The sequence below is a fragment of the Acinonyx jubatus genome, chromosome X (genome assembly GCF_027475565.1).
Source record: "Acinonyx jubatus isolate Ajub_Pintada_27869175 chromosome X, VMU_Ajub_asm_v1.0, whole genome shotgun sequence".
Lineage (NCBI taxonomy): Eukaryota > Metazoa > Chordata > Mammalia > Carnivora > Felidae > Acinonyx > Acinonyx jubatus.
In genome coordinates this window covers 13,933,055-13,955,923 of record NC_069389.1, presented here as the reverse complement: position 1 = coordinate 13,955,923, position 22,869 = coordinate 13,933,055, and the positions used below count along the sequence as shown (strand labels likewise).

The following is a 22,869-nucleotide window of genomic DNA, read 5'->3' as shown; positions in this document are numbered from 1 at the left end:
AGCTGGCCATATATGAGCGGCCCAGTTGTTGCATAGCCTCACCAACTTTTGGTGTTAGTCTTTTTTATTTCGGTTGTTCTAGTGGATGTGATCTGATCCCTTAGTGTTTTCTTTTAAAGGACAGTTTTAAGAATTTTCTAGCGTGTCAGTCAATGCCAGCTCAGACACGGAAAAGGTCCTGTGAGAGGGGAAACCAAGTGTTACATCTTTATGGACAGGAGGTTTCCGCTCATCATCCCTGTCCCTGAAGCAGAGTCTCCAGCCCCAAGGGCATTGTCTACGGGCTGCCACAGGGCAAGCTGAAGGCCAGAGCCCCAGAGGGGCAAGGCAGGGCAGGGCAGGAGAAGGAGGCCGACAAGAGAGCCAGAGTAGAGAAGGGAGGGACTCCTACACAGAGAGCTCGGAACCGCACTGTGACGCCCTAGGACCAGCCTCGGGGCAAATGATGCTCTGCACACGCGTGGGCACACACACGGCTGGTGAGAAACTAACACATAAGTAGCCACCAGGCACAGATCGGTTCACGAGCCTGTTCCAGGGAGTCCCAGCCGCTGTCCTTTCTGCTGCCATGACCACACATGATACAAAAGCTTCACTCGATGCAGATATGACAATATTTCCAAGGCAGAATTTTGGCAAGGCAACTGGAAATCCTCCAAAACCAATTGCCAGGCATGGGGCCAGCTGGGTGGCAGGCATGAGAACCACCCCTGGGGTGCTGGCTGTGGGCTTTCCTGGCTTCTCCGGCACTGTGCACAGAGGGCGGGGAGCGCTTCTAAAACAGTTTTTCTAATCCATATATCTTTTTTTTTAATGTTTATTTTTGAGAGAGAGAGACAGAGAGAGAGAGAGAGAGAGAGAGAGAGAGCGCGCGCGCGCGCATGCCAGCATAAGCTGGGGAGGGGCAGAGAGAAAATCCCAAGCAGTATCTGTGGTGTCAGTGCAGAGCCTGATGCAGAGCTTGAACTCATGAACCGTGTTATCATGACCTGAGCTAAAGTTGGGTGCTTAACCGACTGAGCCACCCAGGCGCCCCTCTAATCCATGTATCTTGAATGTCACTATTTTACCCATTTCTTTTTTTTAATGGATTACACCCTTTTTTAAATTACACTCTTTTTTTTACACTCTTTATTTATTTATTTTGAGAGAGAGAATGAGTGGGTGAGGGGCAGAGAGAGGGAAAGAGAGAATCCCAAGCAGGCTCCGTGCTGTCAGCACGGAGCCCAACGCAGGGCTCAAACTCACGAACCGTGAGATCATGACCTGAGCCGAAATCAAGAGTCAGACGCTCAATCAGGTGAGCCACCCAGGCGCCCCTATTTTACCCATTTCTTACAGTTCTCAGGCTAATTAGCAAGCTACCCATTTCACCACCTGTGAATTTTAATATTTCCTGTGCTCTGTAGACAAACCTCAAGTATTGATAGAGATGAAGAGATAACTGGAACTCCAATAGCACTCTGGGAAGGAGTCTTGCGGATTAGAACTTGAGCTGACACACATCCTCCCTCTCCCCCCCATCCCACGGTGTATGGGCTTGATGACAATGCTGGTTGACAAGGTCAGGATTCTGCCCGAGTCATGGACAGGAAATGTCCCACTGTCGGTGCTGGTGCCTCTTTTGTGTAGAAAGTGTTGTCCTCAGTTCATTCCAAAGTGGCAATGTCCCAAAGTCTTTAGACGGATCAGTATTTTGGACAGGAACCCAGAAAGAGGTCAGTAATGTTGAACACAAGGCAAAAGCTTGCTAGCAGTGAAACTTCAGTGGTTGGTAGAAGGGAAGGATGCCATTGGATGGGCATTCTTTGCCTAGAAACTCAATTATGGAGGGTGCGAAGGAAAAGCTGGCCCAGACCCTTGAGCCATACATAGATGATGAGCTCCCCTAAAGGAAAATCCACAGGGATGTTTCCGATAAAAAATTTGGTGTTACTGGGGGAAATGGCAGACATCCCAGGCCTTCCTGCTCCACAGACCAACCAAACATCCAAGGGTGCAAACAGAGAAGGGGTGTCGTGGCTCTAGCAGTCTCCTCTGGCCAGGTGCCCCGTGCCCTGGCTTTGCGGGTGTGTTTGCCCACGTCATGCCGGGGCCCTGCTTCTCCCTTCCACACCCACACCCACTCACACAGGCCAGGGCCGCCTCTGGCTCTCCAGGGAGGAAGGCCGCTGAAAGGTCTGCCCCTCCTCTGTGAAGGCAGCTTGGGCCTCCTGCTTTCTCTCAACGCTGCCAGCTCTGGGAATGCCTATGAAATGGACCCTTTCAGTGGATATTTATGCAGGAACCAAGCAAAAAAATCGTTCTGAACCCACGTTAATAAATTGATTCAAGTCAGAAAGAACAGCCAAAGTGTCAGTGCTTTTTATGCAGAGAAGTTAGCACAGGGAAGCTCGAATTGGTCTCTGAGCACTTGAGCTACTCTTGCAGTTCCGGTTTCCAGCTTGTGGGGTTCAGGGCGCTCGAAGGCTGCAAGTCAGTCTGTCCCTAGCGCTCACTGTGCAGAATGGGTCCCAGGAAGTGCTGTGTCAGTTGACGTACTGCTAGCTGCTGTTTCAAACAAATCAGGAGTGTGTCACGGCTCAAACACAGTATAAGTTTATTTTTCGCTTAACAAAACCCCAAAAATGAATGCTCCTGATGGCAGGTGGCCCTCCTCCAAACTGTGATTCAGGCATGCAGGCCCTTCCCATCTTGTGGCTCCACTTCCTCCAACAGGTAGCTACTGAGAGGCCCTGGTGCATCAAGCTCAGGCAAGAAGGAAGAGACTGGAGCGTCATGTATGGAAGGTTTGTAGCAGCCAGCCCTGGAAGTGGTACACATCACTTCCACCCACATTCTCTAACTGCAAAGGAGGCCGGGAAATGTAGTCCAGGCAGAACAGGAAATGGGTATGGTGAACAGCTGACCAGTCACCCACAGATGACATATATTCCTGGGAAGGATGGGAATGAATCCCTGCCTGGGATGCAGGCTTGTCCAGAGGCGTAGGAAGGAAGAGTTAGGCCACAAAAGAAATGGGAGCTCCTGTGTCCTTGAGGGGCCAGCCGTGGCTGGCTGTACGATAATGGTGGAGGGGGAGCTCAGGGCTGGGCTGCCCCAGCTACAGAAGCAGGCCAGGGAACTCTAGGCTCTGGCCAGAGGCGAGAAGATCCCTTCCCCTTCTCCCTCCCTCCCTGCCCTTCCCCAGCCCCATCAGCACCTACACATGATGCCAGGAACCTTTGCCCTCCCTTTTCCCCACCTCCCTCAGACCTGCCTTCTCTGTACTAAATGTTGTTCACATTCTGGAAGGCTCTGGCCCTCCTTCCCATCAAAATAGTCATTCCCTGGAGATTCACAGTTCAGTTCCTGGAAGGAAAATAAAACCAACAAACCAGTTCACACCAAGGTGGTACTGACCTGCTGGGGTTTCTGAGTCGTGGAGAGGAGAAAATGAATGTCAAATACCTAGCAGGGTGCCTGGCACAGAGGTAAATGCTTAGTAAATAGTTTATTAATATCATCTTGTGAGCGTGTGTGTATGGGGGGGAGGTAGGGGGAGAAAGAGAAATAGACATAGAGAAGGAACTAGAAAAGCCCTGCAAATTAATCTCCTTTCTCTTCCCCTCCCAACCTCATGGTCTCCCTACTGAAGCATGGCATGGTGTTCATTGGGACCTGTGAAGACCTCAAAGTAGTAGAGGTTGAGGTGGCAGTCCCGGGGTGGGGGGGTATAAGGCAACTTTTCACATCCTGTGGAAGAGCCAGATGCCCGCTCAGGTTCACAGCACCCCGTCTCTCCCTCAAGCCCTCACGAGCCCTGAGCTCCAGCCCTGGCCAGGCCCCACACACCTTTCCTCTTGGACCTTTTCTCCTGCACTTCTGGAACTCTCCACTCCATTCCACTATCTCCTCTATTGAAATCTGACCGGTGGGGCGAGGCAAAGCTGTGATGACTGGCACCCTGAGGTGGACTAGGTAAGGACAAAGTAAATTCGACATGAATTCTGGTTTGAGAGTTAGAGGGACAACAAGTGGCCTCATTGCTACTCACCCACTGTGCCGTGTGTGTGTGTGTGTGTGTGTGTGTGTGTGTGTGTGTGTGTGTGTAAACACATGCATTCGAGAAGTAGTCTTTCCTGAAAGAAACTAGGAAATAACACCTATAATCTTCATTGTCAACTAACCAGATGTTACGCAGCAGTTTCTTCCTCCCCCCATCCCACCTTTGCCTTGTTTATGCTATATTAGCTGCAGTCACAATACTTGCTTTAAGATAAATATAGTGAATTTATAGGACTTCAAAAGGCTCAGCAGCCCTAAGATTCTGCAGTGTGTTGTTCTGCTCTTGAAAGAGCTCGCCTCCAGGCAGAGGGACGCTTCTGACAAACAGAATTCCAGAAAGAAGGCTCCATGTTTAAAAGATGAGCATTCCCCACCCTCTTCTTCCCCCATTGTCTGTGTACTTCTCAGGTCAAGGCTGTTATTATTTTTATTTTTAGGTAGTATGCAGCTGATGAAGTGAAGTGGCGTTTGTTTATTTATTGTTTTTTGGTCCCTGAGTTGGAACACAGGATCAGCAGAAGAGAAACTCCCTCTGTGACTCATTGCAGGAACATCTAGCATTCCAGCCAGCACAAATAGGATTAAAACAACTTTCCCGAGAGCCCCAGTCATATTCTAGCAAAGGAACACATTGGCCAAACTGACCACCTCTGGACCATTTTGCTTTTGCAAAGAGAGCTATCTGTGGCCTTCTTGTGTGCTAGGCTCTCTGTCAGATCTCCAAACAACTTCTCATGAGCTGATTCCTCTGTGGCGTAGAGATTGTCATCAGCACAGAGGGTCTTCTTCACAGGGTCATAGAAAGTGTCACCCTTTGGGGAAACACCTGGCCATGGTGGCCTGAATTGGTGATATTTGGGTCTTCACATAATAAACACTGCAACTTTCCAGGGCATGGCTGGTGTAGCAGACATGGTTTGTCCCCTGCCCCCATGTCCCCTCAGATTGGCCTCTATATGCCGAAGGCCACCTACTGCAAATAGCTGTGACTATTCTAGAGGACATGTTTTTCCCCTCAGGAGCATAGTAGGCCCACTTGCTGGGCTAGTTCAAAGCACCAAGGAATTAATGCACCGTCCAGGAGCAACCCTTGACCTGTGATGGATGGGAGTTGGTGAATAAACACCCTGACTCCGAGGCATATGTTTTCCCCTGCCTCCCAGCATCCCCAGTAGAATCCAGCCCTAGTTGCCCTCGGTAGTAACTTAGTTGATAAATTGCCTTCCTTCTCTTTGCTGTCTCGCTGCTTCACTCCTCTACTGGTATTTTCTGGGATCTTCTCCCAAACAAACTACTTCCAGGCAAATCAGTCTGTTTACGGAGCAACCTAGCTGGTTGGGTTCATCAAAACCGAACAGCACCCCCTCTCACCATATCCATCACCACTGGTGATGGTCATTTAGTTTCCTTTGTGGCTTTAGCACTGCCGTAGCATGTCATACATGGGGACACAGCCCTTTGAGAGCCACTAGTTAGTGGCATGGAAATCTGGTAAGACAGAAACCAGAGTTTCAAAAGGTAGCCAGTTCAGCAGCAGGGCCCCCCTGTACCATGAAGTAAGGACAACTTTGGACACTGCTAAAATCTCTGTATTCAGGAAGCACATACTCATGAGGTTCCTGTGAGTGAACAGTAAGCATTTGTTGACTGAGTCTATAAAGGAATGAATAAGTGACTCACATTCACTTCTTCACTTAATTCTGAGTGCTTAGAGGTTGAGGGCACATCTCACCACTGTTTTTGAACCTCAAATGCCTTTTTTAAAAATTTTTAATGTTTATTTATCTTTGAGAGAGAGAGAGACAGAGTGCAAGTGGGGGAGAGGCAGAGAGAGAGGGAGACACAGAATCCAAAACAGGCTCCACGTTCCGAGCTGTCAGCATAGAGCCTGGTGCGGGGCTCGAACCCATGAACACAGGATCATGACCTGAGCAGAAGCTCAACCAATTGAGCCACCCAGGAGCTCCTCAAATGCCTTTTAGTGGAGCCAGCAATCCTGGCCATAGTTGTATGTTCTTGTTTCTATGCAGAGATTTCAAGACAGTAAGATCCTTCCCATGATTGGTATCTGACACCTCTAGATTAGAGTTTTATTTCTTTGTCCATAACTTTGTCCACTGATTGAATTATGTTTATTATACCAATAAAGGAAACATAATCCTTAAACCTATCAGTCATAGACCTCAGTGAGAATGATTTTATCACCTTCTTTCTGGAAAACTCAATTTTGTTGGGGGAAACCCAATTCTGACCATCTAAGGAAGGATGAGGAGTAGGCAAAAATGAATCTCAGGCATCCAGAGAAGATAAATCTATGTGTCTTTTTTCCCCCCCTAGGACTGACAGCCCAGCCAAGTCATAAGTGAATGCGCTTGGTGGTTTTAAAAGCTTGGGAGATTTCCCCAAATTTGGATCACCCTCCTTTTGTACTTCTAGTGCTGGTGAACAATTTCTTATCTTCTTCACGCCCTCATCCTCCTGAGAATCTCCACTGCCACCTCTGCCTGCACCACTCTGCACAGCAACCAAGCTGTTGTAGCTCAAAGCGCCCCCTTGTGGCCAGATGAATAACAGTCAGTGCTTTTCTCAGTGTTACCCAGTTTCTCAGTGTCTTCTCTCTTCCAGCTGAGCAGCCTTTTTCTGATTTGGACCTACACATACTTTTAAATAGTCTCCCCCCTTCTTTCCTTTAATTCTTGCCCAGTTACCTCGGAAAATCCCTCTACTTTCCCTCTCCCTCTTGTCCTTAACCCTCTTCCTTGGCTATTCCACCCTTTCTTTGTTTTTGTTCCTCTTCTGAGTGACAGAATGACCCTAATCCAGTTGATAAACGAGAGGAGGGCTGCTTAGGCCCTTGGGCCGGAGGGAAAGAAACCCCTAGGACCTAAAGTGAAATTATACATCATAGCCAATCAGCAGTAAATGCTGATGAGTCCATATTCAAGCTACAAAAGGCTCTGGCCACCTCCCCTTTCTCCCCTAGCCTATCTGCCTGAATGAGAAATAGATTTTTGTATTTAGTTGTTTTCCCATGGTCTCTCATTTCCAATAGTGGGACAGTGTTGTTTTCTATTTTCACTGCAAGCGTTCTGTGTTTCAGCTATGTTGGGGGGCAAGTGAATATTTGTGGAGACCTCACCATAAGGTATATAATATTCTACATTAAATGCCTTCCTAGTTCCTTGCAGCTGATTTGAAAATGAACCTTTGAACAAACAGGGTTTTAACTTAGGAGCTTAATGTACAAACCCATCGGGAGCATCAGCAATGCTATTTAAGATGCTCAGAGGAAATACGAGCAGTGGATCTGATAATGATGACAGTGATGCCAGTAACGAGGTGACAACAGTGATGATGACAGCTTTGACAATGAGAATGATGAAGACGGAGACTGTGATATTGCCGACGACGATGGCGGTGGTGGCAATAGCCATGTTTTGTCGAGTACATTCCACGTGCCAGGCATGATGCCAAGCACTTTACCTGGATTATTTCCTTCAGTCGTTACAGCCACCTCAGGTCTGTAATCCCCGTTTTACAGAGAGGGAAACTGAGACTTAGAACTAACTTGCCCAAGGCCACACAGCTAGCAAAGCTAGGCAGAGCTGAAATTTGATTCTAGGCCTGTCTGAGTTCAAAGCTTGTACCTTGTGACCACTGTCATGGGGGGCCCAGTGCCCAGGCTGAGGTTGGCACTCTTTCTGTGCTGATAGCTGTCGAGGAGCTCACATGCATTAGGAGAAAGGGAAAATCTGAACTCCAGTCCTTTGACTTCACAAATCTACACCCCTTCCTTCCAGTGACCCCTCAAAGGGTCTATTTCTGGCACACTAGTCTCTGGAAAATGTCCTGCTAATGACACGGGATTATAAACAGTCCTTTTCCCAGAACAAAAATTTAACCTTTGTATCTCAATCTAATTAGAAGTATTTTCTCTTCCAGAGGCAGGTTTTCCCCCTTCTTTGTTCCATATTTCAGAGGTTTCTTTATTGCCAAAAAAAAAAAAAAATCTCCAAAAATCACAGTGTTTTAAGAAGATAGACCCTGGTCTGAGACCTTAAACGTGACCTGTGCTCCTGCACAAGATGGCCACTCAGGCACTAGCACCTGAGGGTGTTTGGGGTTTTCTGTGTCCTGCAGAAGGCTGTGGACCTTGACCAAATGCAGGGACAGATGCTCACTGACTGTCACAGCCCACTGTCTAGGTGAGTGTCCCCTGCTACCAATAGCCACTCTTCAGGATATTTTCCCATGATCCACCAAGACCCCAGGAGGAATCTTCTTTCCTTGTAGTTTCTGGAAAATAAGCATTTCTTCCCTACTTTAGAGAGGTCCTTGCCTTAACATCTCTTCCCGCTGCTGTCTCGGGACGGGCGTTCTTCCTCTAGAGACTTCCTGCTTTACCCCTGCAGGAAACGTGGGCCTTGAAGGAGCCCTAGTAGAAGCAGATAGTCCTGGGAGAGTATCAATTGGTTAATACTTTGGGAATTGAGCCAAGAGAGAAGGCAACAAGCCTATGGAGAAAACAGTACCAGGGCAGAGAAATGGGAAGTACATGCCTAGCACACAGTAGGTGCTCAGATAGTTTTTGAAAGAACAAATAAATGAATGGATGTGAATACAGTTCCTGTTCTAGCCCTCATGCAGTACTGCATGGCCCAAGGTCCACCATCCATCCCTGGGGGCAGGCTAGAGGTAACTGGGAGTATGAAATGAGACCATAAATACAAAGACATATGACATTCTCCACCTGGGCAAAGAAGGAGGTAAGGCAAACCCACGATGCTCCCCACCCCTGCCAGTCTCCCAGATCCCTCTTGTGCTCTACTGGAACATCATCATCTCTCCTGCTGAGTTGCAACATTTTTGTTCTTGCACTCCTACTAGAAAATAATTTTTGCACACTCCCCCAGAGCAACAGACACAAAATTATGCATCTACTTATATTTATTTGTTACATACGCTATAGAATAGAAAAATGGGAATAAAAAAGATAGATGAGGAGGCATAATGACCCTAAATAAGTTTTATGGTGACCTTCCCCTGCTCCCGGGGAAGACCTCGCAGTCCCCTGGTGTCAATGATGCTTGGGCGCCCTGCTAGCCCCTCCTGACTCACCCACCTCTACTAGGTTTCACCAAGATCGTGTGAGAGCCAAGAGTTGCAGTCTGTGCTCTCTGCATAAATGCCCACAGCCTCTGGCCATCTAGATGAAGGGGATACTCAGTCCTGAACCACGAGGCCACCAATGTTTTCATAAATGAGATAACATGTCAGGGAACTGATTTCCAAAGCTCACCTGGGTGGTCATATTTCTTTTGGAGGGCTGTGTGGGTCCCTGGATATAAAAGGCAATCACCTCTAAGGTGGGCAACTATCTTGTGTATTCTCCATATTTTCACTAATTTGGGAACACGTTCACTTGACAATTGTGTTCACGGTTTCAGTAGAATGGCCCTGTGCTGGTGTTTAAAGCTCAGAAAATGGAATCACTGGGACAAGTAACCAACAAGTATTACACCCTATGGGAAGAGCAAAACCATTTTTTTTTTTTTTACCTAGCTGGCATTACTTCTTAGATATTTAGTGCGTATCAGGTCCTGAACGGTGAAAGCACATCCACGTTGTGTTAATGGATGAAACTTATGCATTGCTCATTTAACTCCTGGGAAGTGGCTGGGGATTTTTATACAGAATTGTCAATCATTGGTGTGGTTAAAGTGCTGGATAGAAAGCAGAAAACAGACTCAGAATAGATGGAGGGGCAGGATTCTTAGCACAGTTCTCTGGCAAGTCAACCTTCCAAAAGGGAGAGATGTGTCACCTTTTCCCCGGAGCAAGGGGACATGGGGAAACACCGTGAGATCTGGGGAGAGGTTGGGGGAGCTTGGGTTGATGGCTTTAGTTTTTCCTGGGAAGCACGAAGCCAGATCAGCCACTGGGAAGGTTGGCCAACCAGCTGCCTCATCCTCTGGCCTCTGAATTAAGAGTTCCCAACCTGACTGCACGGTAGAATCACCTAGGGGATTTCTTAAACCCCCAGAGCCCCAGTTGCACCCCAGACCAATTAAATCAGAGTCAGGGTGGGGGGACCCAGACATCCATAGTTTTTAAAAGCTCCCAAGGGATTGTAATGGGCGGCCAAGTTCGGGAACCAGTGTTAAGCCCGAACTCGTCAGACTTTAACATGCATGTGCACTAAAGCACCCAGGAGAGCCTGTCAAGGTACGGATTCTGATGCAGGAGACCTGAGGTGGGACCCAAGAGCCTGCATTTCTAGCCAGTTCGCGGAGATGCTGCTGCAGCTGCTTCAGGGATCCCACTTTGAGCCGTGAGCACATAGAATATCCTATTTTGACCTGAAATAATTGATAACTGCCTACAGGCCCCGTAAAAATCAAAGCTGTCGATATTTTACAGTTGGACAACATGTATCTTTAGAGAATTATCAAGATATATATTTTTAAATGAATGTTGTAGAGGAAGAAATTCATCTTGATAGAAAAATCTAGATGAGGCTTATTTCAGTGGAAGAGGAGAGCAGGTCACATCTGCCCGCTATTGGGGCTGAAGGGGGCATACTCAGGAGAAAGGGCAGGGCCGGGGCCCGGGCGTGGAGTCTGCCCAGTACAGCCCAGGCTCGCTAAGATCACTTCCTCTGAGGCTGGGCTTGCCTTCCAGTGACCTCAGGTCGTGCCCCTCAGGTTTGAGTTGCTATGAGGTAATCTCTGCCCCTCGTGCCTGGGTCCCCAGCCGTAAAGGGTTTGCTCAGGGCCACTGGGCTCTGCGGACCAGGGCCTTGTGATCATCTTGATAGTTGTTTCTGTGGTAAAAGTGCTCTAAAGTCACAAAATAAAATTAAGCCTCTCCCTAGAAGATGATTTGGGCCTCTGAAGGGCACTCCTGGAGTGCTCCAGGGTTTTTTCCAAATTCTCTGCTCAGAAACCAGACTAGACCTGAGCTGGTCTTGAGACTCCGTCTTGGGTCAGTGGGGAGTTCACAGCCACATTTGAAGTTCCTTCAGTTCGAGTTGGTGCAGGCTCTTCAGGGGGCCCTGGCATCATTTGGAATATGGCTGAGGGCATTAGGAGTGAGGGGACTGGCCTATGGGAGAGTGAGAGAGAGAGAGAGAGAGAGAGACTCAGTGATAAATGCCCATAATGAGGAAATAGATGGACTCTAGGACCCAAAGAATAGTCTGAGTTATCTGAGCGCTCAAGTTTTTTCACTTTTTAAATTAAGCCATAAACGAATCCTTATTATAAAAATGTCAATGTGCAAGGAGGCCCGTAGGGTGATGCGAGTGCTTTGTGTGGCGCTCTGGAGGCAGCAGGCCTGCAAGGCAGGCATGGCTTTTGCAGCGGCACCTGGTGGGGCACGGATGTGGTGCTGGTCCCTAACTGACTGTCCCAGAGTTAGGCCCCAGGTCAGCTTCTTCGAGAATGTACCTCCTTATAAGGAAAACAGCACACAGGAAGCTTCACTTTGGTTTTTTCCTGGGTGCGTCAGAGAAACACCGGAACCCAGGGTGGATTCATTCACATGCCCCTGGCTGGTGAAGGTGGGTGGCTGTCACGTTACCCTCCATGGTGCCGGTGGGGCCTGACCCTCTACTTTTGTCCCAGTGCGAGCATGGTGACCTTGGTAATAACTGGTCGCAGGCAAAATTTGGGTCAGACTTTCTGGGTCACAGTTTCCTCATCTGTAAGTAGAATCAGGAAGGGGATGGAGATGTGACCTTGACCACCCCTTCCAGCCTTGATGTGCGTGCCATGGTTCTGTAAACGGTGAGCCTGCACCGGAGGCTGGGCAGGAGAAGCCAGACTCAGGAAGGCCTAGACGCTCATTCAGACACCCGTTGGCTCAGAAAGTGTTTCCTGAGCGCTTGCCATTCCCCAGAGGCGGATAGAAAGATGCGGCAGTGAGGCAGCCCCTCCCTCCTGGAGAAATGAGTGAGCAGGCAATCCCAATGTGAGGGGAAGGCTCAGGACTAGACAAGGGCAAGTTGGGGTGCTGTGTGGGAGCCCAGTGAGGTGGGGACGAGATCTGAGAGGAGGAAACCGCAGAGTCTGACAAAAGAGCAGGAAGGAGTTGGTCGGGTGACACAGAGGCCCAAGAGGGCTCCAGGCTGAGACACAGATCCCAGGGAGAAGCTGCCCCTCCTTAGATCGGTAGCTAGATGAGGGCTCTGTATAACGGTTCTGTGATCCCACAGGTCGCTGAGCCCAAGTACTGCCCCAGACAGCCTCTCCTCACCCCCTCACTTGCCCTGGGCCCCGAGGCATTTCCCCCAGAGTCTCCAGCTGGGGGCCACATGGCCTATACTGGGGTGGACCCCAACCTTCCAGCTCTAGCAGCTGGCCAAGGGCCAAGAGATTGAGAGTGACCCACAGATCCAAATTGCCCACTCCCCATCCGGCCACACTGCATTTACCAACCCTGGCCCATACCCTTCCCCCATTCCCCCCATCATCACGGGTGTAGGCAAGACAGATGGGTAACCTCATTTAAACCCATTTGCAGAAGATGTTTTGAAAAACCTGAACAGGGGCGCCTGGATGGCTCAGTCGGTTAAGCGTCCGACTTCAGCTCAGGTCAAGATCACGCGGTCCGTGAGTTCGAGCCCCGCGTCGGGCTCTGGGCTGATGGCTCAGAGCCTGGGGCCTGCTTCCGATTCTGTGTCTCCCTCTCTCTCTGCCCCTCCCCCATTCATGCTCTGTCTCTCTCTGTCTCAAAAATAAATAAAGGTTAAAAAAAAAAATTTTAAAAAAAAAAAAGAAAGAAAAACCTGAACAAAACATTCCCTGTCCCCTCTGAAGCCATCGTGCCCCTTAGCTTGAGCATTAGTTGGTGGCTCCTAGGATACTTCCTGATTTGTAGAGTTCCTCGGCACACCTGCTGCCCCATGCTAATCAGCAGGGAAGGGAGGACAGCTCTCTGCCTTCTCTCCAGTCAGCTTGTTTCTCACTCATCCTGGGGAAGGGATAGAGACTTGCCCTGTGAACTCTCATCTTACAAGCTGGTTGTGAGTGAGGGTCATTGCTGGGGCTTCCAGCACTGGCTCCTACAGCGGCTCCACTTACTCTGCCTGCACTGGGGGTGCTCAGGCCCCCCGGCGGCTGACCCAGAGTTGGGGCACTCACCGGCAGGGTGAGTGACAAGGGGAAGGGGAGCAAAGAGAAAGAGAAGAACCTTTCTGGGAGGCAGGAGGGTGCATGATGAAGGTAGGGCTACCGTTTCCTTTGCCCGTGTAGTCGAATACCAGTCTCATCTCAGCAGGCCAGTGGCTCTAGGGAAGCGACCGGGGGTGCTCACAAGGCCTACTGCCCGAAGACAGGAACTCTAGTGCAGGGCAAGAAGGCCTGCATCCTCTCAGCCTTTCTGAGACAGATGTCAGGTGGGTGGGCGGGCATCTCAGCACCTATGAGCTGCAGGGAGACCCTTAGATCTCCCACTGGGGACTCAAAGCTCCGGGAGCAGGGCTGGGGCAAAGCGGAATGGAAGCATGGGCCCAATCTCACTTCCCTCTCCTCCCACATGACAGCTGTGGACCTGCCTGACTACTTGGCCAAAGTAGTCATGGGGCGCCCCATGGGGGCTGTCCTCCCCAAAGACAGGAACTCTGGTGACCCTTCGGCTCCTTCCCTGGTGAGAGGGACAGAGGAGGGTCCTGGTGGACAAAAGAGAATAAGCAAACAGTTCGATGATTTTCTGGAAAGGACTTGGCCACCACTTTGAAGAAATCTCATGCTCGAGTGCTCTCTTTTACACAGCTCTGCAGGCACATGCACTCGGTGTTGAACAGGCGGCTGGAGAGCACTGTTCTTGCCAAGAAACAAAACGCACGAACGAGTGTGGCCCTCACAGCTTCCACTGGGAAAAGAAGCCTGGGATTAACCCTGAACTCGAATCCCACCATCAGTGTCCCTTATCCTAGTCACCTAACCTTCCTATGGAATCAGTTTTCTCATTAGCAAAATGGGCATAATTATAGGCCCCTCCTCATAGGGTTGTTCTGAGGATTAAGTGAAGTAATGCGTGGAAAGTTCTGAGCATTCTTGGCAGAGGCCTGGCACATGGTAAATGCCCAGTCCGTTTTGGCTCTGGCCATCTGTGAAACAAACAGGGGCCCCCTGTCCTGGCGAGGTCCCCTCCTCACACTCTGAACCAGAAGGTTCTGGGGGAGTGGGAGGCCTAGAACCAGGGCCAGGCAAGAAAGGAGTGAGGTTGGCAGGAAGAGGTGAGAGCTGGCACCTGAGCTACGTTGTGGACCAAGAGCCGAGGGAAGAAGCCCTGAGAAGTCTGCCTTCTCTGCCTGGGAGGGGGCAGGGGTGTGCAAAGGAGGCAGAGGCGAGTGTGGGCCGGGGAGGGGAGGCTCTCTTGTCCAGAAGGGCAGATAGGTGCAGCACCTTACATGCAAGCAGTCTTCAACTCACAGGAAGCCCAAAGATGGCACAGAACATGTCTTGACCTCTCCCAGTAGTTACCTCGAAGGCCATCAGAAGCCACCTCAGATGGGTGGCTGTGGGTGCCTTCTCTTCCCATTGCCATCCTTGTCCTCCCCAGCGCCTCCCCAGCTTCCCTTTAGCCTTTGCTCACCCCTCCCTGAGAGTCTTGGCCACTGGGAAGGACAGGGCAGACCCTTCTGGAGGAGATCCGAGGTTCTCAGGTCCTTTACAGGGCCATGACCAAGTGGCCACCAAAGCTTCGTCCTGCTGATGTTGATGCCTCTCCTGACGTAACTTTGATGCCTTCTCACGCTAGCAAATCTCTGTCCGTGGAAAGACGTGTGCACCACTGAACTGTAATCTCCACTATAGCAGGAACCTTGTCTGTCAGGCTCACAACAGCATCTCCAGCCCCCAGCAAAGTGCTGGTGTGCAGTAGGCGCTCAGCCAATCAGTGGGTTGAATGAGTGAATGAATGAATGCATGCGTGAAGGAATGTGTGAACAAGTGATATTTTCTGGGCTAAATCAGGGAACATTCCTCTCAGGAAAAACCAGGACCCTTCAGTTAGGGCAAGCCCCTGCAACTGCCCTGGCATGGGCTGCCTCCCCACTCTGCCCTAAAGGCATCATTGGCCAGCACTCTGGGTCACCTCCTGGTTTCTAGAGGACACCCTGCCCCTAGTGTGCTGGGCTGTGGAGCCCTCCGTCAGAGGCACCACTGTGCACCCTGCTGAGGGCATTACCAGCGAGTCCTTCTCCCCAAAGTTGTGTGCACAGCATCCTTCTGCTTGCTGCCCTTCCTCCTGCTTCAGAGAAACTCCTTGTTCTATGCATTTGACACATTTTGATTGTCTGGAAATATCACACGGTTGTTCATTTGTTAAAGCTGCCTTCCTGTAGCGAGGCCTTGTTTGTTTATTTCTACTCCTATGGTGTGCCAGGCGGGCTGTCCTACGGGTTGTGGAGGGTGTGTTGGTAATTTGGGGGTGAGGAGAGGAGGACGCGAGATGACCGTGGGACTAAAGTCTACAACAGCTCCAACAGGTGAGGTCGAGAATCTGAGTTGCCCAAGGCCTGCCCGGCAAGCCTGAGGATTATTGAATTATTATTGAGCCCAAGCAGACTCCAGGGCTGCACAGATCCCTGAGTTAGACATGGTGCCTGCCTTCTCCATGGTAACGAGGCTAAATATGGACGCGTTTCCATGGAGAGTCGTATCACAGCTGCAGCCCTGCTTCCTCCAGGAAGCACCCGTGCTGGGTTCCTTGGGCCTCTCAGGAGGCCGTCAGGGGTGCCAGGGATATCAGTGAAGAGTATCTCCCCGTTGAAGACGTTTGCTTCCAACAGGTGTTACATTTCCCCAGCCCTAGAATCAGCGACGTCCCCTCTTGACAACTAGAAAAAGTTAGGGGAGGTCACGGGTCACGCAGAGGAGCTGATTAGGGAAAGCGACACTGGACCCTGTGAGCATTCGTGCAGTTATCCTGTCTCCACCTGGCTCCGTGGGGAGGGTTTGCCTGTTATGGGGAGGGAAGGAGATAGCATTGGTCAGAGGAAGCCCGTGAGACAACTGTGCCGATCCTTGTGAAAACACACTGCTCTTCTTTTCATCGAGCCTCTTCGGGAAGAACGATTGCTTGAAAGAGTTTTTAAGATGCTTTCTGTAAGTGGGATGTCCTGTTTCCACTTTCTTAGAATGTTCTAATGTGACAGGACCTTATTTTGTTTTTGAAGTAAAGTAAGTCAAGACTTGCGTGTGATCAAGTCAAGTCTCCACGTTATCTTGACCGTCCCAACGGCAATGTGGAATGGAACTTTGTGTTTGGCGAAAACTAAACATATAAGCTGAGTATTAGGCTTAGAAATACTCTGTTTAACCTCTCTCGGCTGTTTAGTCATTACATCATCTGTGTTTATAGCTTAGTCGTCTGTTAAATTGGGCCTCTCCATGCACAGCTGATCACTTGGGTGTGTTTGTATATATTAGGCAATATCTATAGCATGTATGTGTACATAGAGGGACGGGTGTGCTCTGTGGTTCACTAAGATATGGAGACTCTTAAAAGACGTGGAGAGAGCACTTAAGGCAATTGTAAGTGGTCTCTGACGGAAGGTTCATGTTGTGATTTTGCCTTGCAGGCCCAGTGGCATCAGAGCCGAGTGATGGACGATCTGCAGTCCCAGAACCTCTCCATGGACATGACTGACTCCTCTCCCGCCTTGGCCAATAACAGACTGGAGAATGGCATGGCCCAGCTGATCACCACCGAGGCCTGGAACATCAACTCCACCGACCTGGTAAAGAAGGCCCTGGTGACCGTGCCGGCCCCATCCATCCTGAACCCCCCAGCCGAGTCTCAGGGCGGCATGGCTCTGAAGGTGGCGGCCACTGTGCTGCAGCCCCTGTGCCTCGGGGAGAGCCCGGTGGTGATGCCCATTCACATGCAGGTGGAGGGAAGCCCTGCGCCCGAGCTCAACCCTAATGGCCATGCGGCCTATGTCATGACCACGCAGGGCCCCGTGCAGCTGCCGGTGGTGCTGGAGCAGCACGTCTTCCAGCACCTCAACTCCCCTCTGGTCCTGCCGCAGGAGGCCCCGTGCTCCTCCAGTGCTATCCACAACAACCTGTTCCAGGGAGCCGAGGACCCCGAGGCCCGACCGCAGCTCCTGGACCTGCGGATCCCCAGCCGGCCACAAGAGCCCACGTTGCCGTTTGAAGCTGTGCTCCAGAATTTGTTCCCCTCACAGGGCGCTCTCGGCCCCCCACCCTGTCAGCCTCCTCCTGGATACGCGCCTGTGCCCCCCCAGCCCTTTAACTCCCCCCTGTCCCCGCTGGTCCCTCCGGCCACCCTCCTGGTACCCTACCCTGTGATCGTCCCCTTGCCCGTGCCCGTCCCCATCCCCATCCCCATCCCTGTGCCTCAGAGTCCCGAATCCAAGCTCAGCTCCGGTTTCCCCAAGCCGCCATCTTCCTTTGGCCTACACCCCTTCAAAGGCACCCCTAGCCCTCTGGAGAAGGAGGAACTGAAGCCCTTCGATATCCTGCAGCCAAGGGAGTACTTCCAGCTTAGCCGCCACACGGTCATCAAGATGGGGAGTGAGAACGAGGCCCTGGATCTGTCCATGAAGTCGGTGCCCTGGCTTAAGGCTGGCGAAGCCAGTCCCCCCGTCTGCCAGGAAGATGCGGTCCTGGACCTGTCGCTGGCAGCCCACCGAAAATCTGAGCCTCCCGTTGAGACACTGTATGACAGCAGCAGCTCAGTGGACAGCCCAGGTCACGCCGGCGGCATGGAAGTGCCCTTTGCCCCTGCCACAGCACACGGGGCCTCGGCTGTGATGGATAGCCACGTGGGCGGCAGCAACCCTGCCCAGCTGCCCGGCCAGCCCGGCCAGCCCAGCGGCGAGGTCAAGGCTGAAAATCCCATGGAGATCGTGAGCGAGTCCCAGGCCACCAAGGTTATCGTCTCGGTGGAAGACGCCGTGCCTGCCATCTTCTGCGGCAAGATCAAAGGCCTCTCGGGCGTGTCCACCAAAAACTTCTCCTTCAAAAGAGAAGACTCCGTGCTTCAGGGCTATGACATCAATAGCCAAGGAGAAGAGCCCATGGGAAGCACAGAGCCCCTTAGGAAACCCGTCAAAAACAGGAGCATAAAGTTAAAGAAAGTGAACTCCCAGGAAATACACATGCTCCCGATCAAAAAACAACGGCTGGCCACCTTTTTTCCAAGAAAGTAAATAATGGCTTTTTAAAATTTTTATGATTATAATATGGGGAAAGGTGCATTGGTTTTATAAAAAGGCATTTAAAACAAATTATCTTTGTTAATTATTTTGGGGAGTAGTTGGGAAGCGGGAAGGCAAATTGGCTCTAGAGGCCCTGTAAGCTAGTATTGTTTTCTTTTTTAATTTTTGACTTTTCACAAATGAGTAAATAAGAGCAACCTATTTTTCAAGCAGATTGCACATTTTTTGCAGCTTTAATGGAATATTGGGTGAATCAGAGGGGTAAAAAAGCTATTTTCATTGCCACAAAGTGCTTTGATGATGTAATACCTAATAAAGGGTAGGATGAATATTTCACAATAAATGTTTGTTTGCACTAATTGGTTGCAGCATTCTATCATTTTGTAAATTTGCATTCCTTAACTGCTGTGGTTTGGCCAAAACTGTTGCTTGTAAAGCGCTACAAGTTCTTTGTGTTTTGAGACCTAAGCTCTCCAGGCGTATGGGGCAAAGAAGAATTATATTGGCCTATGCCACCATTAAAAGAAGACTAGGAATATGTACGGCCTGGAGCCAGTCACTTTCCCCTCTAAACGTTGCTTTCTTCATTTGTAAAAATGTGGCACAGAGAAGGAAGAGGTGGGGAGGTGAGTTTCAAGCACCCGAGGCCCTTTCCAGTTGACGTAGACCCTGGGTGTGGAGAATTCTGTGTCTGAGCCTTCTGTAGACCAAAACCGACAAATGTGTCTAAAAGGAAAATTTACCTGCTTCCTCCCCACCCCCTCCCCTCAGAATTTAGCTGGAGAGGACCTTCTTTTCAAAGGCAGTAACAGCATTGTTCTGAATGACTGAAAGTCTTGCAAGCCAAAAGTATTACTGAAGACCCCTCAGAACGAGAGGTAAGTCCTTTGCTGGTGGATCAGGAGATGCCCCATAAACGTTCCAGGCTTGGGATAGAGATGCTTGGGAGTGGGGTTGGGGAGGGAAGAGAAAGTTGCTCCTCCTTAGTTTAGGCCAATGGTTCTCAACTGGGGGTGACGGTGCCTCCCCAGGGAACATCTGGCAATGCCGGGAGACACTTTCGGTTGTCTCAGCTGGGGAGGATGCTCCTGGCCTCTGGTGGGTAGGGACGGAGGGCATTGCTGAACATCTCACAGGCACGGGACCCCCCACAACAGCAGATGATCCGGCCCAAACATCAATGGTGCCGAGGCTGAAAAACACTGGCTGAGCCATCTCTCTGTGGACGAAAGCGAGGCACCCGGAAGAAGGGAACAGCCCGTGGCTCTTCCCCGACAGCACAAAGCCTCCCCTGCAAATGAGGCAGTTTGAGTGTACATTTAAGCTAGATCTGCTAGGCGGCACATCGCACTTGTGTCTGAAACCGTGCTGGCGACAGACTGATGATGGCATGCCTGCTTTTAAACTTAGAGCTCTTTCTTTCACTTCTTGCAATTAGTATGTATCCAGCTGTTACCGTGAACATGAACAGGAGGAAAAGCAGTTGCGAGACTGTTCTTTTATTACCAGGCTCTCTGTGTATAGGGTTACCATTTCAGCTGGTGCTGTACTGAACACCCAGAACGGCTTTTCTTTTTCCTGCTCTTTTCCTATGCCGCTAAAATTTATTTTTCAAAGTGCGACGTGGTGGTAATCACCACACAGCCGTTGCTCGTCAGGCTAGCTTAGTCCTGTTCAACGGCAGCCGCCAGACTCCATCCCTCCGCCTCCACACAGTGCAGGCTTTTTCCACTTTTACGCCCATGGTGGGTTTCTGGCCGTGTTTCCTGAGCATGGCATGTGTGCTAGTCTCAACCACAACAACACAAACGTGCCCGGGGGCTTGCACTCGCCATTTACCTGATGTCTCTTCTCACCACGTTTGCGGTTGTCTCTGCTGCCCCTGCAGCCCGGGGGGCCGCCTTTGTACACCGGCCAGCAGGGGACCCGGTTCACAGTGTCCTGGGAACACCTGCTGCTTACCCGGCTTTGAGGGAACAGGATTCTCAATTTGGCCTTTAGAAGAAGCCAGTGCTTAAAGCTGAGTGACATATAGGTGGAAAGGAAGGCATTTGCAGCCTCTAATTACATTATAAACCTCAAGCCACAAATCTCTCTTTGATGGGTCTCGAAATGCCCCTTTCTCTTAAGACGTCAGTGCTGCTTGGGTGAGAATTGTTGGCTCCACAGCCAACCAGGGTGTTGAGTCAGCACGGGCTGTCTCCTACCCTGGGTCGGACTCCCACCCACCCATGCTGCGCTTAGCCCCAGGCCCTGTCATTCGTGGCTGGGGGGGAGCTTTGGGAAGAGGCCGCTGTGGCGTGGGGAGACGTGCCCACTGAGGTCTATGAGGGCCACACGCGGTGTTGTCTAGGGACCGGGCTTGTGCCACTGGGGCAGTGATACCCTCTGCTTGCCCCCCTTCCCAGCCTTTGACGGGAACTGGAATCCACTTGGCTACCTGCAGGCCAGGGAATCAGGAGAAGAACAAAGGGCTTGTTGCTGCGGCCAAGGTGAGCCTATGGACCCCTGGTGGTTCGGTTCCATGCTCCCTCCCGAGTCAGAAGTTCGCAGCCTTTCAACACAAACTTTATCTAAGAATTATCAGCCTGGAACCATGATTCCTGGTCTGAGGCATGTGATCCACACAAGGGTCATGGGGGTGGGGGTGGGCACTGGCAAACTTCAGGCCCCATCATTATTCTGCTTGATTCAGAGAGCTTTGGTCCCTTACCTCCCCACCCCTCACAACTGTCTCCAGCTAACCGCGTTTAAGGTTTCGGCGGGATTTCTATCAGACTCTTTCTCATGACTTAATTTCCCATTCCTTCTTAAAAAAATGTTTGGGTCAACTAGCCTACAGAATAGCTTTTCAGAGTCTTTTAGGAAATAGAATTAGTCCCCAAGAATGTTGATAATTTGCTCGGACTTGTCACGATGGCTTCGGCTGGCTTCAGTTCAGAAATGATAAAAAATTGGAATGACTTACAAAAATCCGTATTTGGGGGTAGTGATCCTCCTGGTAAAATAAAAACTAGAGAGAAAAATGAAAGATTTAAAGACTGTACAGTTACTGTCCTAACCAAGGAAGTCCTCGACAGTGAGTAGGAAATTCTAAAGTGAGATCAAAGATTTGTTTAGATTCAAATGCAAAACTCTCATACTTTAAGCATGAAAAAGTACATCTGCAATGGTGAAAACTCCAAGCAAAAGGAGGAAGGGAGGAGAGAGGGAGGGAGGGAGGAAGGAAGGAAGGATGGAGGGAGGGAGGGAGGGAGGGAGGCAGGAAGAGAGGGAGGAAAGGAGGGAAGGAAAGGTAGCCAATTACTGAGAGATGATGTCAATATAGTGATTATCTTCATAAACAGCATAATTAATACAGCAGGAAAGGATTTAGATTCCATTTTACGAGTGAGGAAATTGAGGCTCAGAAGAGTTTTCTGCTTTCAGTTTTTAAGTATCAACAACTTAAAATATGTACTTTGCAATGATTCTTAAATATCGGGTTTGAAGCCCAATGAACCCACAGGAATTTGGATCCTTTTGGGGGCAAAACCCAGTATGAATTAGTGAAGAGTCTGAATTACAGATTTTTTTTTCAATTATTTTCGAGACCATTCCAGTGAACTGCAATGCCCAGAGCACCTGGTACAATTGTAAAGGGAGATTTCAAGCTGAAGGGTGGTGATGCCAAACCTCTAAAAGCCACACTCAAAAGCTGCTAAGCTGAAAACTTTAACAGCGGGGAAAAAAGCGTGAGAGGTCATTCTGGCCGACTTTACTCCTCATTAAATAAAAAAGGCAATTTTCCAGAACAGCTCACTACCACCAGGTCAAATAACTGACCTCCCACATCAGTGAAACAAAATAGGGTGTATTTGGGGTCCTCAGGGTGCCATTTTAATAAATTGCTATTTATTTTAATTAACGTATTGGTGGATTTTATAGTAAGTAGCATATATGAGTGCTGGAAAGAACTAGTTCCAAATATTGCAAATAATCCAACTGAAACTGTTATTAGACCAAGGGATTTCTAAGCAAAGTGAGATTGTAGCAATGCCCTGCCGAAATTGTGAACAAGTTCAAGTTAAAGGAGATGAACTGTTAAGGTTTACTATATTAACCCAACTTGTAGGTTATTTTCCATCTGTGTTCTAGATATACACTCAAAAAGTGTAGGCTCACCCTGCTGATAAAGATAAGTCACCTGGAAGCTGTCCACCCTCTGCTTAAATAATTTTTTAAATCGAAGGTTTGATAACCAGTCAATTAGTAAGAATTTAATGAACCTCTTTATATCGATAGCCCCACGCTGTCAGTCCCGAATAGTTCTGAGAATTCAGTTTTATTTAAAATCCCTTCACATAAGGAACTTGGAGAGGTGTTTTCAATGCAGAAATTTTCAGTGGGTCACATTTCAAGCCACGGTAAGAAACAATGAACAGACCAAATTCTTTGAAAGCAGGAACTGAACCTTATTTCTTGACTTCAAGGTTTCTCCACTTTGGCACTATTAACATTTGGGACCGGATGATTCTCTGTTGTAGGGCACTGTCCTGGGCACTGTAGGATATTGAGCAGCATCTCTGGTCTCTCGCATGAGATGCCAGTAGCCCCCCTCCCACCTGCCCCCCATCGCCCCAGTCGGG

At 49.8% G+C, this 22,869-nt stretch overlaps 1 protein-coding gene across 4 annotated transcripts in view; it reads left to right on the top strand.

The window, feature by feature from the left end:
• The window catches only part of RAI2 (retinoic acid induced 2), a 59,786-nt gene extending 41,186 nt beyond the window's left edge, over nucleotides 1-18,600 (top strand). For 2 of the 4 annotated variants that reach the window (XM_027054490.2, XM_027054489.2), the window contains exon 2: nucleotides 16,637-18,600. In XM_027054490.2, coding sequence (XP_026910291.1) covers nucleotides 16,661-18,232 — 1,572 coding nt within the window. In that variant the 5' untranslated portion in view covers nucleotides 16,637-16,660 and the 3' untranslated portion in view covers nucleotides 18,233-18,600. The remainder of the gene's footprint in view (nucleotides 1-16,636) is intronic. The other 2 variants (XM_027054492.2, XM_027054491.2) reach the window with 2 other exon arrangements.
• The last annotated feature ends 4,269 nt before the right edge of the window (nucleotides 18,601-22,869 follow it).